The sequence below is a fragment of the Rhinoderma darwinii genome, chromosome 3 (genome assembly GCF_050947455.1).
Source record: "Rhinoderma darwinii isolate aRhiDar2 chromosome 3, aRhiDar2.hap1, whole genome shotgun sequence".
Classification (NCBI taxonomy): domain Eukaryota; kingdom Metazoa; phylum Chordata; class Amphibia; order Anura; family Rhinodermatidae; genus Rhinoderma; species Rhinoderma darwinii.
The window spans coordinates 420,938,992-420,956,498 of NC_134689.1; the positions used below are offsets into that span (position 1 = coordinate 420,938,992).

The window sequence follows — 17,507 nt, forward strand, 5'->3', positions numbered from 1 at the left end:
GTCAGTTTATTGAGCCACTTTTTTTTTTAATCAAAAGTGTTGAGTGGCTTAAAAGTAAAAAAAATGGCGTATTATTCTGCAAAATACGGGTACGCGTTTTTCCGCCAGAATACTAGCACAAGTTTTATAAACTCTCCCTACCGTATGTTCTTTTATTCCATAAACCTCAGCCCTTTAACAATCCACCATCTTCCTTCCTGTATATCCATGTGCTTATACCCCCACATCTTCTTCCAGTCTCAGAAACTCTTCCATTGCTTTAATCCATAGCCTAATGGTTGGACTTCTTAGTTCCCCCATGTGAATGGAAACTTGGGTGACATTGGAAGACATTTGGCAAATAACATGAAGAAAAACAACGAACCCACACAGTAATTTTTTTTCCCCCCTCCATTACAACCACAGGTTTTGCCTGATGAAGTCTTCAAAACCTGCATATTAAAAAACAGCAAAAAAAAAAAAAACCGACTCCCCCTCAGATTATTCATCCCCCCTCCCCAAAAGAAATACAGCTTTATTTTTGTTGAAATATCATTTTATTTACATTAGCTGCAAACCCAATCTTCTATAAATACAATGTAAGCATTATAACAGGGCTGTAGCTGTAAAACCGGTTATTCGACCTGGTGAAAAAGATAGTAGTTACATAAAGTCCCTTTATATATAAAAAAAAAATGATAATATATTGAAACAAATAAAAAGTTGGTATTTCCGCTGTTGCCTGTGAAGAGCTGCTACATAAACATAGTTATTAAAAAATAAAAAAATAATTGTCCAGTATACCAAAAAAAACCAAAAATCTTCCTTCGTGTGGACTGCGAGTATAGGGCCTCCTCTAATCTTCTTCTTAAGGAACAATCTTCTTGCAAACTTTTTTTCTTTGTCTCCTGTGCCTTGTTACGCGGACTCGTAACCTACACGAGGGAGGAGGCAGTCATATTTTCACAAATAAAAAGTGCAGGAGAGACAAAAAAAAGCTAAACTATGAACAAAATGACACTTTGTTGCATCACGGTGCCCAGTACGGACCGGAAACCACACTCGGCATTGCCCATTTTTTAACCTATGCTTTAAGAGAGCCTCTAGGAACATAGAGCAAGGAAGTTGATGGCCTCCATTTCTATCAATTCCGCAGTAGGGCAGATCCGATAATGGAGTGCCATTGGCACGACACGCAATTGGCAAAAACACCAAGCTATTTTATGGGTGGAACCAATATTCTCCGGTCGGTTCAAGTAGAGGGTGGCATCACATTTACTTTGGGTACTTCATTAAAATCACTGGTTCCTACGAAACTTCTAGTACACGCGTAAAAGGCATCGTAAAAACTTCTTGCCAAACTCAACCGATGATGCAATTCACCGAACAAAACAGCCTTTGAACAAGACAGGTTTACGATCTTCAGCAAGCGACACTCGTCAATTTCTCAGCCAAAGTGATCTCGCTAAACAAACAGAATGACTTGGTTGTGCTTTGTCATTGTCTTTTAAACACAATACCAACGGGTCTCTTAACAACCGGCGATCAACAAGTCTCAAAATATTTATCTGGGGTCCAGTGACTTGATAAATAGTCTGAGCATAGACCCATTGTCAAGACTATGATAAGGGATTAATCACGGAGACAACTAATAAAAGTGTTTGGGCTGCCGCCCCTGGAATACAAATAATATAAAAAAAATTATGTGATATATAGAGTGACACATTTCTGACGGGGATTCCACAGCGAAGGTGTGAAGAGGAGCGGAATTCTTGACATGACAGCCTGAAAAACAGGTCTCGTAGCGAAACGCGCGTTACAAATTATGATCCGAGAGAAACCAATGAACTGAAATGTGTGAAAAAAAAATTGGCAAATGATTTTTGCAGTTAAAATTAAAAGTTGACTGCACATGGGTCAGCCAAGAAGCATAATAACTAGAGCTTCCGATACTCACAACATTTAGGAAAAAATTCAATATAAATTCCATTTATTCAGCTAGTGCAATATAAACAGGGAGGGGGGATGAGAAGAGCCATAGCAGCCAGCAGAACAGAGGAAGAGACTTTAGATACCAGTAGGGTTGGTTATCGATGCAGCATCCATTGATGTTAGATAATAAATTAACTTCGGAGAGTCTGGTGACCAGGACAGGACTTCGGGGTTGTAAATTCCAGAATAATTATATGTATGATTAGTAGCCAAGGTAGTCTGCCAAAAATAATAAAAGCAAGGCCTTGTGCACCAATTTTTTCCCTTTATTTGGACTTGGAAATAGCCAAACCGATAAGGCCAGCGAGACCGGCAACTCCCAGAGCCATACCGCCAACAATCGCCATGCCGACCAAACCCTCTATAAAAGAAAAAAAAAAAAAAAAAAAAGAGACATGAGTGTTTCCTTTATATACTTATTTATCTCTGTACATGAGAAGTTCCTGTCGCTTCCCTTATTCTACTCTACCCAATGCAATCCTCTCCTTTACTCTCTACACCAAACTCAAACATCCTTCCTTTATTCCAGCCAGATAAATTCCGTCTCTGTACCAGACAAGTTCAGTCTTCCCTTACTCCTCTCTGCATCAGACACGCTCCCGTCCTTCCCTTACTCCTCTCTGTACCAGACAAGTTCAGTCTTCCCTTACTCCTCTCTGCATCAGACACGCTCCCGTCCTTCCCTTACACCTCTCTGCATCAGACACGCTCCCGTCCTTCCCTTACGCCTCTCTGTACCAGACAAGTTCAGTCTTCCCTTACTCCTCTCTGCATCAGACACGCTCCCGTCCTTCCCTTACACCTCTCTGCATCAGACACGCTCCCGTCCTTCCCTTACGCCTCTCTGTACCAGACAAGTTCAGTCTTCCCTTACTCCTCTCTGCATCAGACACGCTACCGTCCTTCCCTTACTCCTCTCTGTACCAGACAAGTTCAGTCTTCCCTTACTCCTCTCTGCATCAGACACGCTACCGTCCTTCCCTTACTCCTCTCTGTACCAGACAAGTTCAGTCTTCCCTTACTCCTCTCTGCATCAGACACGCTCCCGTCCTTCCCTTACTCCTCTCTGCATCAGACACGCTACCGTCCTTCCCTTACTCCTCTCTGCATCAGACACGCTCCCGTCCTTCCCTTACGCCTCTCTGTACCAGACACGATCCCGTCCTTCCCTTACTCCTCTGTACCAGACACGCTCCCGTCCTTCCCTTACGCCTCTCTGTACCAGACACGATCCCGTCCTTCCCTTACTCCTCTGTACCAGACAAGCTCCCGTCCTTCCCTTACTCCTCTGTACCAGACACGCTCCCGTCCTTCCCTTACTCCTCTGTACCAGACACGCTCCCGTCCTTCCCTTACTCCTCTGTACCAGACACGCTCCCGTCCTTCCCTTACTCCTCTGTACCAGACACGCTCCCGTCCTTCCCTTACTCCTCTCTGCATCAGACACGCTCCCGTCCTTCCCTTACTCCTCTCTGTACCAGACACATTGCGGCAATTATCTTACTCTCTGCACCAGATACATTCCCTTCCACTTCTTTCAGATTCCTCATTACTCTTTTCTGTGCCGGACACTTTCACAACCTTCCCTTACTCTTCTATGTCATAGATGATTATAAAACTATTATGCTACTTATATTCCTGAGATATTGTTTGCTTCGTTAACTCTGTTCTAAGCTGCGTCCATTACTCCTCAGCAATGCTCCGCATAGTACTGAACATGTTCCCATCCCCCCTTGTTCTTCTGATATAGTCCCATCCCTCTATATTACTATAGCCGACAGATTATCCCTTCTCCGGTCTTCTCCCGTCTACGGCCCATGTTAACGAAGCTTTACCGTTTTGCATCTTTTTCTCTATGACCTTCTCCAGCTCCAGAGCCTGTGTGTTCTTTGGTTCTTTACCGAGAAGAGTCCTCACATACTTAAGAGCTTTCTCATATTCCTGAGAACAGAATCATAATCATCATCTACTAAAAATTATTCGACCAATCACTGATAGTAATATTTCACAAGAATCTTCAATTTCCCAAATAAGGGGGAGGAAAATATGTACCGTATTTTTCTAACTAGAAGACGCAGTTTTTAGCAAGAATAAATCGTGCTAAAAAGTCCCTGCGTCTTATAGGTCGGCAGTCAAGGGACCCGGCAGCGCCGGGCCCCCTGACCGCTTCCCGACCCATGATGTGCCGGCACATCATGGAGCGGGGAGGGGGATGATGTTTGGAGCCTGCTCCATACACTGCAGGTTTCAGCTGTGTTTTACAGCTGACGTGCTGCTCTAACGGCCAGAAACAGCGATGGTGCAGTTCCTGGTCGTTTAACTTGTTAAATGCTGCGGTCAATAGCGACCACAGCATTTATAGTTGTCTTCCCATAAATGTCAGATAGATGTGGGTCCTACCTCTGGGACCCGCACCTATCTCTAGAACGGGGCCATCTAAACCCTGTTCCAGCTTACTCGGCTCTGCTGTCTCCCGGACACTTCCTGGTTAGGTGGTTGGGAGTTACGGAAACAGCCGAGTGCTCGCAGAGCTACGCGGTTTCCGTAACTCCCATAAAAGTGAATGGCAGTTACATTAAAGAGGCTCGGTCACCAGATTATAAGTGCCCTATCTCCTACATGATCTGATTTTTGAGCAATTTTAGATTTATGCAAATTAGTTTCTTAATAGACAACTGGGCGTGTTTTTACTTTTTACCAACTGGGCGTTGTACAGAGGAGTGTATGAGGCTGACCAATCAGTGACTAATCAGTGACCAATCAGTATCATACACTTCTCATTGTTCCGGTCCATTGTTACAGTGTGATTGTGCAGTGAAAGAAGCTGGGCTGGAACAATGAGAAGTGTATGACACTGATTGGTGGTGATTGGTCAGTGTCAGCCACTCCTCTGTACAAAACCCAGTTGGTAAAAAGTAAAACACGCCCAGTTGTCTATTAAGAAACTAATTAGCATAAATCTAAAATTGTTCATAACTTGCTCAAAAATTATCGTTTTTCAAAATAAAAACCACTGCTGTTATCTAAATTACAGCGCCGATCACATTATGTAGGGACACTTATAATCTGGTGACAGAGCCTCTAACAGCGAAGCACCACGAGCTACGCTGTTTCCGGAACAAGGTAGCTCCGAAAACAGCATACATGGTCGAGTTACGGAAACAGCGTAACTTGCTGAGCTACGCTGTTTCCATAACTGCCATTCACTACTATGGAAGGTAGGGAAACAGCGTAGCTCAGCGAGGAAAGCGGTTTCCGTAACTCATCCATGTATTGCAGTGTATTCTACCAGCGATCTTATGATCGCTCATTCAAGTCCCCTAGGGGAACTAAATAAAATGTGTAAAAAAAAAAAAAAAAAATAGTTGGATACATTTTCTGGAGTGTAAAAAAAAATGCCTCTCAGAATGTGGAGAAGCAGAACAAATGATTTTTTTTTTTTTAACAAATAGTTTGTGCTTTATAAAAGTAGTAAAATAGAACATGTTTTCCTATTTTCTGTTGTCTAAAACCCGGCTGCGTCTTATAGTCCGAAAAATCCTGTACGTGGACGCCACAGCTCACACTCACCTTTAATCTGTGGTGAGCCACGGCCAAGTAAAACAGATAGTCACGCTGCTCGTCTTTACCGCCTTTGGGTAAAAGATCTTAAAATAAAAGAATAAAATCTAAGTTGGCGCTCTGAAAACTTGGAGACGTTTGTTGGTTCTGGATAGGAAGGGCCACACGAACCTCAAAATAATTTATAAAAACATATCTATATCTACTAAGAGTCCTTTATCTAAACTAAGCGACCTCAACCTACTGAGGTATCGGAGATCTTTGGGTGGGTCTTATTCGGAGAGCCAACATGAGAGGGATGAGGGTTTCATGTCTGCGGCTCCTCGTCACTGCATTCACAACCTCTCACCCCCCAAAAAAGGTTTAGTTATGAAGAACCCTCCTTGTTGTAGAGCCACGACACAGCGTCTTCTCCCCCATGTGGACACACAACACAGCTAGACAAGGAAAGAAAAAGCTCCTGGGGGACTGTTTTGAAGGAGGAGGGTCTGCTCTGGGGTCTGTTTTGAAGGAGGAGGGTCTGCTCTGGGGTCTGTTTTGAAGGAGGAGGGTCTGCTCTGGGGTCTGTTTTGAAGGAGGAGGGTCTGCTCTGGGGTCTGTTTTGAAGGAGGAGGGTCTGCTCTGGGGTCTGTTTTGAAGGAGGAGGGTCTGCTCTGGGGTCTGTTTTGGAGGGGGGGGGGGCGGGCGCTCTTGGGTCTGTGCTGGAGGGGGGGCTACCGGGAGAACAGACTACAACGTAGCGGCTACCACCACACCTCCTCGGAGCCCATACATTCTAGGCACAACCATTACTTCCGGATGTGACGGTCGGCGCCCGTGGATAAGCAGAGGCAGCGGGCGGCAGTAATACGGACTGTTCCTGGGTTCCCGCAGTATATAGAGCGCAGGCATCCTGTGCCGCTGGCCGGTAGTATTATACGTCATAGGTAACGAGCGACTGTGTGTGACGTATAATACTACTGCCCGTCAGTCCCCGCTTCCTGTGCTCTATATACTGTGTAAACCTAGTGACAGTCAGGATTACTGCCGCCCGCTGCCTCTGCTTACACTTGGGCGCGGAAAATTACATCCTGAAGTAATTGATGAGGAGAGAGGGCAGTGGCAGCAGCTGCTATTAAAGAGCAACAGATAAGAATATGACTTAAATATTACGGGACTCCCCTGCTGGATTAAAACATTTCCAGTGCTGGGCCAAAAGAATAAAAAAAAAACAATTTGCTGAAAATAAACCAAAAAGCGCTGACCTTCCAGAAGCACCACCCCCTTCTGGATGTCGGCAGAGTACTTGCTGCGGATCAGGCACCAGGCGTACTCAAACTGCGTGCTCTTGCTCAGCGATCCGGCGGAGAGTTCGGCCAGATACTTCTTCTCGAATCTCTGTAAATGCAAAAACAATTGTCAACGCGGAGAGGAAATCTCTCGGTTGACAAGTTTTCGGAGAATTAAAAAGAACAAAAAAAATTCAGAGCATATCACGAGGCTGCAGCTCGACTTTACCAAGGACTTAAAGTTCTTACCAAGGACAATCTCTGGAGGTCGTTACTTTGAGTCCTGCTGTGACGCAACTAGTAGATGAGGTGCCGAGTCTGGCTGAGAATTTGACCCATTTGGGTTAATCCGGACTCAAACTTCAGGGTAGAGGACTCAGAGGTCACAATGGGGGAGCCCGTTACTCTCATTCGGAAACATCTCTTAGAACATCATTCATGCCAATATGGTGACTCGACGAATGAACATCAGCAAAAAAAAAAAAAAAAAATGCGTGAGGTGTCTCCTTCCGGGCCGGCAGATCCCTGGAATGGGGGATGGGTGGAAGCCAAGGGGGTCAAGTTCGAAATGTACAAGGAAAGGCCATCCAAAGTCATAAGAGGCTAATCAAGGGTCATCCCCTGGAGAAGAGCAAGTGACGAGAACAGAGTTTTACCTATTCGGGAAGAACCTAAACGGTGACATTTTTGATTCCGGAGAAATTTGATTTTAAAAACATTCAACCCCCTGGAGAATCTGCTCGCCCGGTATCACGTTGGTCCCGCGGACAACGGATTGAGAAGATATTCTGGAGAAAAGTTTTTGCCCTTTGGATCAAACAACCCTCGTCGACATCGTTTTTCACGTTCAAAGTTTTCTCACCACATTTTAAAAGCCGTAACTTTTTTATCTTTCCGTCTATAGCCGTACGAGGGCTTGTTTTTTTTGCGGGACAAGTTGTAGTTTTTCATGCACCGCAGAATGTGCTGGGAAAATGTCTTTTGTGGGGTGGATTTCAAAGAAAAAAAACTGCAATTCTGGCACCTTTTTTTTTTTTTACGCCATTCACTGTGCAGGTTAAATAATGTTATATTGTAACAGACCTTCTTTAGTCCCCCAGGCTGCAATGAAAACCATCGGCACCCCATAGTCGTGAGAGGGGGCGCTGTTGGGGGGGGGCCACACCTCTTTCTAACGGCTTTGATGCAGCCGCCGCAAATGACTGCGGCAATTAAGGGCTTAAATGAGCGGGATCAGAGTTATCTCCGATCCTGCCCGTTGCAGTGACGTGTCGGCTGTAAAACACAACCGACACCCGAAGCTTATGGAGTGGGCTCGGCCCGTTTCATACTTTCCCTTCCAACGGCGGACGTTGGGAAGGAGATAAAAGGACATCACAGTACCCCAAGGGCTTGATGATACAGCATGAGGACAGTGTGAATGGGGGTACACGTGTGACGGGTGAAGGACCACGGCACCAGAGTATGGAGAAGGCAAGTTGCATTTATTTGATTATTTTTTTAATCGGATCCAATGGTCATCAACGGGGAGACAGGAGACAGAGTGGTGCACGGCTTTATCAGCGCCGCTGCCAATTTATGGGAGCGATAGGCAGGGGGGGGGGGGGGGTCACATTTGACGTTTGGACATTCCCTAGTGATTAGGATTGGAGGATACAACCTCTAATTACAGATCCATGGTGGGGTGAAGTATTCATAGGATAGAGGTGGAGGGATAAGGGGAGGATGTAGTATAAAAAAAAATAAAAAAAAAAAAAAAAGAAGAAAATGGTACAATGTCGAGCATAAACACCACATCTCCCAAAATGCATGACAACAGTAAGACGTGACGTCCTGAGTCTAAGTCATGACGTCCACCAGAAGTAAAGCAAAGGGTGTTTCATGGAAGGGTTTACTGAAGAAGCGGCGCCCGCCTGTCGCGGTGATGTCACTGACAGTGACCGCTGTGTTGTCATTCTGTCGGCACAGAAATATTTACACAAGTGTCTGAACACCGAGCGCCGGCAGCAGACACCTCCGCGTGTACTCAAAATCTACAGCACGTAGCAACGGGGTCCGAGCAGCAGCCTGCTGTGCGGTCATGTCCCGGGGACGGCAGCGAAGTACCCCCTCCATGATGTCTAAATGCTGTAATAGGACATATAGACAGGGGCTCTTTATACTTTCCACACAACTGAGGGTTTGTTACAATGTATCAGTGGAGGACGTTCTCTAAACCGAGTAATAAAACCTCTCTCTCTTATCCTGGACTCTAGGCTGGTAGACCAGAACTACACTGAACCTCAAGCCAGCAGCTGTGCGAGCAGGACACGTATGTAAGGCCTAGTTCAGAAAACACCCGAAGCCGAAAAAACACCCGAAGCCGAAAAAACACCCGAAGCCGAAAAAACACCCGAAGCCGAAAAAACACCCGAAGCCGAAAAAACACCCGAAGCCGAAAAAACACCCGAAGCCGAAAAAACACCCGAAGCCGAAAAAACACCCGAAGCCGAAAAAACACCCGAAGCCGCCTCCCATTGATTTCATGGGAGACGGATGAGGTTTTTTTTTCCCGCGAGCGCAAAAAAAAACCGCTTGCAGGAAGAAGCAGTGACATGCTGTTTTCTCCCGCGTTTCCGTCTCGGACTTCCGATTAAAATCAATGGGAGGCAGAGAAAGCGTTTTTTTTAGGTGCATTTTATGCCCGCGGCGCTCTATGGCCGTGCCCGAAAAACGCTGCAAAGAAAGTGCAGGCGGGTCAAAATATGCCTGCAAAAAACTCAGTGTGAACATACCCTAAGAAATTAAGTCTTCTGTTTACTGACAACAAGCAGAGATCTTAAAAATAGTTAGGACAAATAATAGTAGAAAGTTGCAGAAATGCTTCAGGAGTCTGATGGGGAAGCGCATTAAATAAAAACAATAAAAAACATTTTGTTGCGAGACTTTTTTTTAGGCTCCGCTGTGCCGGTAATTGCCACCCGTAATGGACCGCCATCTGTATTTAAGAGCCATTATAACGTATGGGAGCACGGGCCGTAAAAAAAAGAAATAAAAATAGGACATGTCCTATTTTTTTTTCGGCAAGTTTCTACAGCACGGACACCCTCCGGTAAATTTACGGGAAGGTGTCCGTCGGCCTTCGAAACTAATGGCGATTTTACGGTGGTGTGCACGGCGCCTTATGTTTCTTATGTTGTTACACAACTAAAAACTTCACAGAACTTGTGCTGTGGCGCCATCTGCTGTCCACTTAGAGGATCCTCCACTGCAGTGATTTATGCCTTGCTATCACATGGTACGGTTCTGCATTGTCCCGCTCCTTAACCCCTTGAGGACGTGGCATATTTATTTAGGACCATGTGGCAAAAACAGTCACAATGGTTTTGCTTTATTTTATTTTTCATTTAGGATTATTTTTTACTTTGTGGGTCGCGGCGTTTACACCAACGCCGGATATAAAAACAACTCGACAGATTTTACCGCTTTTGTACGATAGAACATGAACTTTATTACGCACGTCATTACTTGTTTTTTTTAATATTTCACTATTTTATCAGCATATCATGGAAAAATTTACATTTTATTGATTTTTCCTTTAAAAACTTTTTTTTTAATGAAACTTTATTTGATTATTTTTTGTACACTGGGGACTTGGCGGCGCCACCGTCTGATCGCTTCAATAATACGCTTCACATCGGCACCAGGAATCACGCTGCGGGGGCGCCCATAGGGATCACAGAAAGAGCCCCCTCCCTCTGTTAAACTTAGCAGCCGCAGACGCTTTTGAGCACGGAATCTAAGGGGTTAAACGGTGAGGATTGGAGATGGCGGCGTGCCCGGCGATGCCCTCGCTGTGGATGCTCTTGAGCCTCTGCCATCCACGCAACGTACAGCAGAGGGTCACGACTGCAATGGAGGAAAAGTCCCAAAAAAGGTTCAGTGGTTTCCAGAAGGGGGGCAGGAACGGGCGCCACTTATCAGTGCTGTATCTAGTGTATAGAGCAGCGGTGTCGTTCCTATGTGACTGTGCAGTGATCGAGCAGATCATAAGGTGGTCAAAAAAACATGTCAGAAGCAGAAGACACTGCAGGAGCTGCCAGCAGGGGGCGTACATCCTCCGATCCGAGGAGCAGGAGGAGGCAAGTAATAATGAGATCTACTTATCCCGTCCTGGGCGCTGCACTATCTCCGGCCGTCACATGGAGGACGGAGCAGCAGCAGCACGTGTGGGACCCCCGCTCCGCTCCTTCAGGGGACTCCGGACCCCCAGTCATCTAACACTTATAACATCAGACGTCGCTGTTACTTGGGGGGCGCTGCAGACGTCACAGTTACATGGGGGGGCCGCAGACGTCGCCGCTACATGGGGGGGCCGCAGACGTCGCCGCTACATGGGGGGGCCGCAGACGTCGCCGTTACATGGGGGGGCCGCAGACGTCGCCGTTACATGGGGGGGCCGCAGACGTCGCCGTTACATGGGGGGGCCGCAGACGTCGTCGTTACGGGGGGGGCGCCGCAGACGTCGCCGTTACGGGGGGCGCCGCAGACGTCGCCGTTACATGGGGGGGCCGCAGACGTCGCCGTTATGGGGGGCGCCGCAGACGTCGCCGTTATGGGGGGCGCCGCAGACGTCGCCGTTATGGGGGGCGCCGCAGACGTCGCCGTTATGGGGGGCGCCGCAGACGTCGCCGTTATGGGGGGCGCCGCAGACGTCGCCGTTATGGGGGGCGCCGCAGACGTCGCCGTTATGGGGGGCGCCGCAGACGTCGCCGTTACATGGGGGGCGCCGCAGACGTCGCCGTTACATGGGGGGCGCCGCAGACGTCGCCGTTACATGGGGGGCGCCGCAGACGTCGCTGTTACATGGGGGGCACTTTAGAGGTCACGGTTACGGGGTGAAGATTCCCTGATTGGTGGTATGAGGACCTCGGTGTCATGCTCCGCCCCCTCAGACTCTGCACCAGTAATAATAACACATATCGGGAGGTTGATGAGATCTGGTACACCGGAGAAGTCGTCCGTAGCGACCAATCACATCACAATGTTCGTCTGGCAGTGACAGCAGTCACACAATTTGTCGCCACGGGCAACTGCTCCACCAATCCTGTGCTCCGGATTAGACACGATCAGTTTTACGTGACGTACCATCTGGAATGTTTACCTGGCACAGGAGAGTTTGTGCCCCCGATATAAAGTTATACAATCCATTGTAAGGAGACCGCGACCTGACAGGAGATAAGCGGCGCCGCGTGGACAGATATCGCCTGTAATGACGTCAGCGCTCTGTAATAATATGAAGTTTCGGGGTTCGGCGTCTGCACATATTTCGGGGCCTGTGGAACTCGTCACGATTATACCGGAGAGAAGCGGTGACGGTTCGGCCGATGATAAGCGTTCTCCTCCTGACGTCACAATCCGTGGTGACATATTACCACGAGAATTATTATACATTGGGGCACGGACAACGCCACATTTATCAACCCTTTGCCAAGGACGCCGCGATGCGTGAAGTCGCCGCATAAACCGTCTACGATGAACCGTGAACGTCAGGAACGCAGCGATTTCTAAATAAGAAGGTGACCAAAAGTAAAACACAAACTTAAAGGGTCTGTCAGTGATTACTGCCTCAGCTGTAGTCTACACCACCACCCCATGACGTCACCTCCGGGCCATGACGTCACAACCCTTCTCACCATCAAATCCTCCACGGCCACCAGGTCATTGAGCACGGCTTCCATCCTGACTCCTCGCAGCCGTTACTTCCGGTCACGTGTCTCTACCTCATAGCTCCGGCGCGGCCATCTTAAGTGAGGTCAGTGTCGCTTTAGCGGCATAGGATACGGGAAGCTGCGGCGGCCATTTTTCTTGCTGGCGAAACGGCGCTGCGTCATGACGTCAGATAACCGCGCCTCCATTTAAAGGGGGATACCCATAATTAGATCGTACTGACGTCAATATTAACTCCTTAGTGACAACCAGCTTTCATGCTTATACTGTATATGGAATTACATTTTTATAGTTTTTATTTTTTATTGTTTTTTTTTCCTCAATCTATTCATCCTTTATTTTATATAAACTTTTATTTTCATTTCCACTTTTATAGATTGTTTTTATTTCGGTTTTCAACTATTTTGATTATTAATATTGAATACATAACGTAACATTTCTATATAGTTACTTTTTTATGTTGTTATTTTGTCATGTCTTTATATTTATTCCTATTATTATTATTAATTGCATTTATTAATATTTCATTATTTTGTTTATTTTTACTTGTCATATATTTTTAGATGTTAATTATTATGACCTTCATTTCTATTTCTTGCGTGTGAATTTCTTTAGTTCCGTGAATTTATTTAATTATTTTACGGGCTTCATTATTTTTTTGGGTTTTAATTTAAATTATTTAGCATATTTATTATATTTATAATTTGTTTCCTGTTTGTGATATTTTTGTATGTGACGTATATTTATTTATTTGTATTCATTTTTTTTCAATTTATTTATGTTTTTTCATGTTTCTATGAAGTCATTTAGATATTTTTGTATTTTAATCAATGTGTCAATTATATCATAGAAGATCCATAAGAATCATTTTTTTTATAGACAGATGTTATTTTCATCTTCCTGATATATAATGTATACACAGATAGAGGTGCAGATAATATGGGGTTAAACCTTTTCCTGCCAATGGCGTTGTTAGTTGCCCAGAAATTTGAAACACTAATACTGGAAAAACAGAAAGTCCCAGCGCCCCCTGGTGGTGAAGTTTATGTATGTGCTCTGCCTATAGACCTGTATAAGATAATGAAATAAAGATGTAAACATTGATGCAAATTAATAAAAAGAAAGGACCAAGATATTTGAGGTTACGGCGAAAAAGTTAAACCCTAACTTTTAATGAAAATTACATAAAGAAGCGAATAGACAAGTGATCCTTCTGTATGTGACTGCAATGGTTACTATTGGTTGCTATTGGTGAATGCATGGGATTGTTAAGAAGATACCTTATAACAGCCATGTGTGTGTGTGTATATATATATATATATATATATATATATATAACTATATGGCAAGGTGCTTGGACTACTCCAGTATGGCCCGTATCACAACTATACTGTGCGTAAAAGAGCACCGGACATTGCTCAAATACAAATATTACCTTCATATGGTGCCCAAATATTACTTCCATACGGCACCCACATATTACCTTCATACAGCACCCCCATATTACCTTCATACAGCACCCAAATATTACCTTCATACAGCACCCACATATTACCTCCTTACAGTGCCCACATATTAACTTCTTACAGTGCCCACATATTACTTCCATACGGCACCCACATATTACCTTCATACAGTGCCCACATATTAACTCCTTACAGTGCCCACATATTACTTCCATACAGCACCCACATATTACCTTCATACAGTACCCACATATTACCTTCATACAGCACCCACATATTACCTTCATACAGCACCCACATATTACCTTCATACAGTGCCCACATAGTACCTTCATACAGTACCCACATATTACCTTCATACAGCACCCACATATTACCTTCATACAGCACCCACATATTACCTTCATACAGCACCCACATATTGCCTTCATACAGCATCCACATATTACCTTCATACAATACCCACATATTACCTTCATACAGCACCCACATATTACCTTCATACAGCACCCACATATTAACTCCTTACAGTGCCCACATATTACTTCCATACGGCACCCACATATTACCTTCATACAGCACCCACATATTACCTTCATACAGTGCCCACATATTACCTTCATACAGCACCCACATATTACCTTCATACAGTGCCCACATATTTCCTTCATACAGCACCCACATATTACCTTCATACAGTACCCACATATTACCTTCATACAGCACCCACATATTACCTTCATACAGCACCCACATATTACCTTCATACAGTGCCCAAATAGTACCTTCATACAGTACCCACATATTACCTTCATACAGCACCCACATATTACCTTCATACAGTACCCACATATTACCTTCATACAGCACCCACATATTACCTTCATACAGCACCCACATATTAACTCCTTACAGTGCCCACATATTACCTTCATACAGTGCCCACATATTACCTTCATACAGTGCCCACATATTACCTTCATACAGCACCCACATATTACCTTCATACAGCACCCACATATTAACTCCTTACAGTGCCCACATATTACCTTCATACAGTGCCCACATATTACCTTCATACAGCACCCACATATTAACTCCTTACAGTGCCCACATATTACTTCCATACAGCACCCACATATTACCTTCATACAGTACCCACATATTACCTTCATACAGCACCCACATATTACCTTCATACAGCACCCACATATTACCTTCATACAGTGCCCACATAGTACCTTCATACAGTACCCACATATTACCTTCATACAGCACCCACATATTACCTTCATACAGCACCCACATATTACCTTCATACAGCACCCACATATTGCCTTCATACAGCATCCACATATTACCTTCATACAATACCCACATATTACCTTCATACAGCACCCACATATTACCTTCATACAGCACCCACATATTAACTCCTTACAGTGCCCACATATTACTTCCATACGGCACCCACATATTACCTTCATACAGCACCCACATATTACCTTCATACAGTGCCCACATATTACCTTCATACAGCACCCACATATTACCTTCATACAGTGCCCACATATTTCCTTCATACAGCACCCACATATTACCTTCATACAGTACCCACATATTACCTTCATACAGCACCCACATATTACCTTCATACAGCACCCACATATTACCTTCATACAGTGCCCAAATAGTACCTTCATACAGTACCCACATATTACCTTCATACAGCACCCACATATTACCTTCATACAGTACCCACATATTACCTTCATACAGCACCCACATATTACCTTCATACAGCACCCACATATTAACTCCTTACAGTGCCCACATATTACCTTCATACAGTGCCCACATATTACCTTCATACAGTGCCCACATATTACCTTCATACAGCACCCACATATTACCTTCATACAGCACCCACATATTAACTCCTTACAGTGCCCACATATTACCTTCATACAGTGCCCACATATTACCTTCATACAGTGCCCACATATTACCTTCATACAGCACCCACATATTACCTTCATACAGCACCCACATAGTACCTTCATACAGTACCCACATATTACCTTCATACAGCACCCACATATTACCTTCATACAGTACCCACATATTACCTTCATACAGCACCCACATATTACCTTCATACATCACCCACATATTAACTCCTTACAGTGCCCACATATTACCTTCATACAGTGCCCACATATTACCTTCATACAGTGCCCACATATTACCTTCATACAGTGCCCACATATTACCTTCATACAGTACCCACATATTACCTTCATACAGCACCCACATATTACCTTCATACAATACCCACATATTACCTTCATACAGCACCCACATATTACCTTCATACAGTACCCACATATTACCTTCATACAGCACCCACATATTACCTTCATACAGTGCCCACATATTACCTTCATACAGTGCCCACATATTACCTTCATACAGCACTCACATATATACCTTCATACAGTGCCCAAATATTACCTTCATACAGTGCCCAAATATTACCTTCATACAGCACCCACATATTACCTTCATACAGTGCCCAAATATTACCTTCATGCAGCACCCACATATTACCTTCATACAGCACCCACATAGTACCTTCATACAGCACCCACATATTAACTCCTTACAGTGCCCACATATTACCTTCATACAGCACCCACATAGTGCCTTCATACAGCACCCACATATTAACTCCTTACAGTGCCCACATATTACCTTCATACAGCACCCACATATTACCTTCATACAGCACCCACATATTAACTCCTTACAGTGCTCACATATTACCTTCATACAGTGCCCCCATATTACCTTCATACAGCACCCACATAGTACCTTCATACAGCACCCACATATTACCTTCGTACAGTGCCCACATATTACCTTCATACAGCACCCACATATTACCTTCATACAGCACCCACATATTACCTTCATACAGCACCCACATATTAACTCCTTACAGTGCCCACATATTACCTTCATACAGTGCCCACATATTACCTTCATACAGTGCCCACATATTACCTTCATACAGTGCCCACATATTACCTTCATACAGTACCCACATATTACCTTCATACAGCACCCACATATTACCTTCATACAATACCCACATATTACCTTCATACAGCACCCACAAATTACCTTCATACAGTACCCACATATTACCTTCATACAGCACCCACATATTACCTTCATACAGTGCCCACATATTACCTTCATACAGTGCCCACATATTACCTTCATACAGCACTCACATATATACCTTCATACAGTGCCCAAATATTACCTTCATACAGCACCCACATATTACCTTCATACAGTGCCCAAATATTACCTTCATACAGCACCCACATATTACCTTCATACAGTGCCCAAATATTACCTTCATACAGCACCCACATATTACCTTCATACAGCACCCACATAGTACCTTCATACAGCACCCACATATTAACTCCTTACAGTGCCCACATATTACCTTCATACA

General features: G+C 44.6%; 1 protein-coding gene across 1 annotated transcript; it reads right to left on the minus strand.

The window, feature by feature from the left end:
* Window positions 1-1,952: 1,952 nt before the first annotated feature.
* FIS1 (fission, mitochondrial 1) lies at window positions 1,953-12,584 on the minus strand. The gene is made up of 5 exons (XM_075859280.1): window positions 12,476-12,584; window positions 6,777-6,909; window positions 5,542-5,618; window positions 3,807-3,912; window positions 1,953-2,332 (listed from the first exon to the last, which is right to left on the minus strand). Exons 1-5 carry the CDS (start codon window positions 12,518-12,520, stop codon window positions 2,238-2,240), a joined length of 456 nt encoding a protein of 151 aa, XP_075715395.1. The 5' UTR covers window positions 12,521-12,584; the 3' UTR covers window positions 1,953-2,237.
* Between the last annotated feature and the right edge of the window lie 4,923 nt (window positions 12,585-17,507).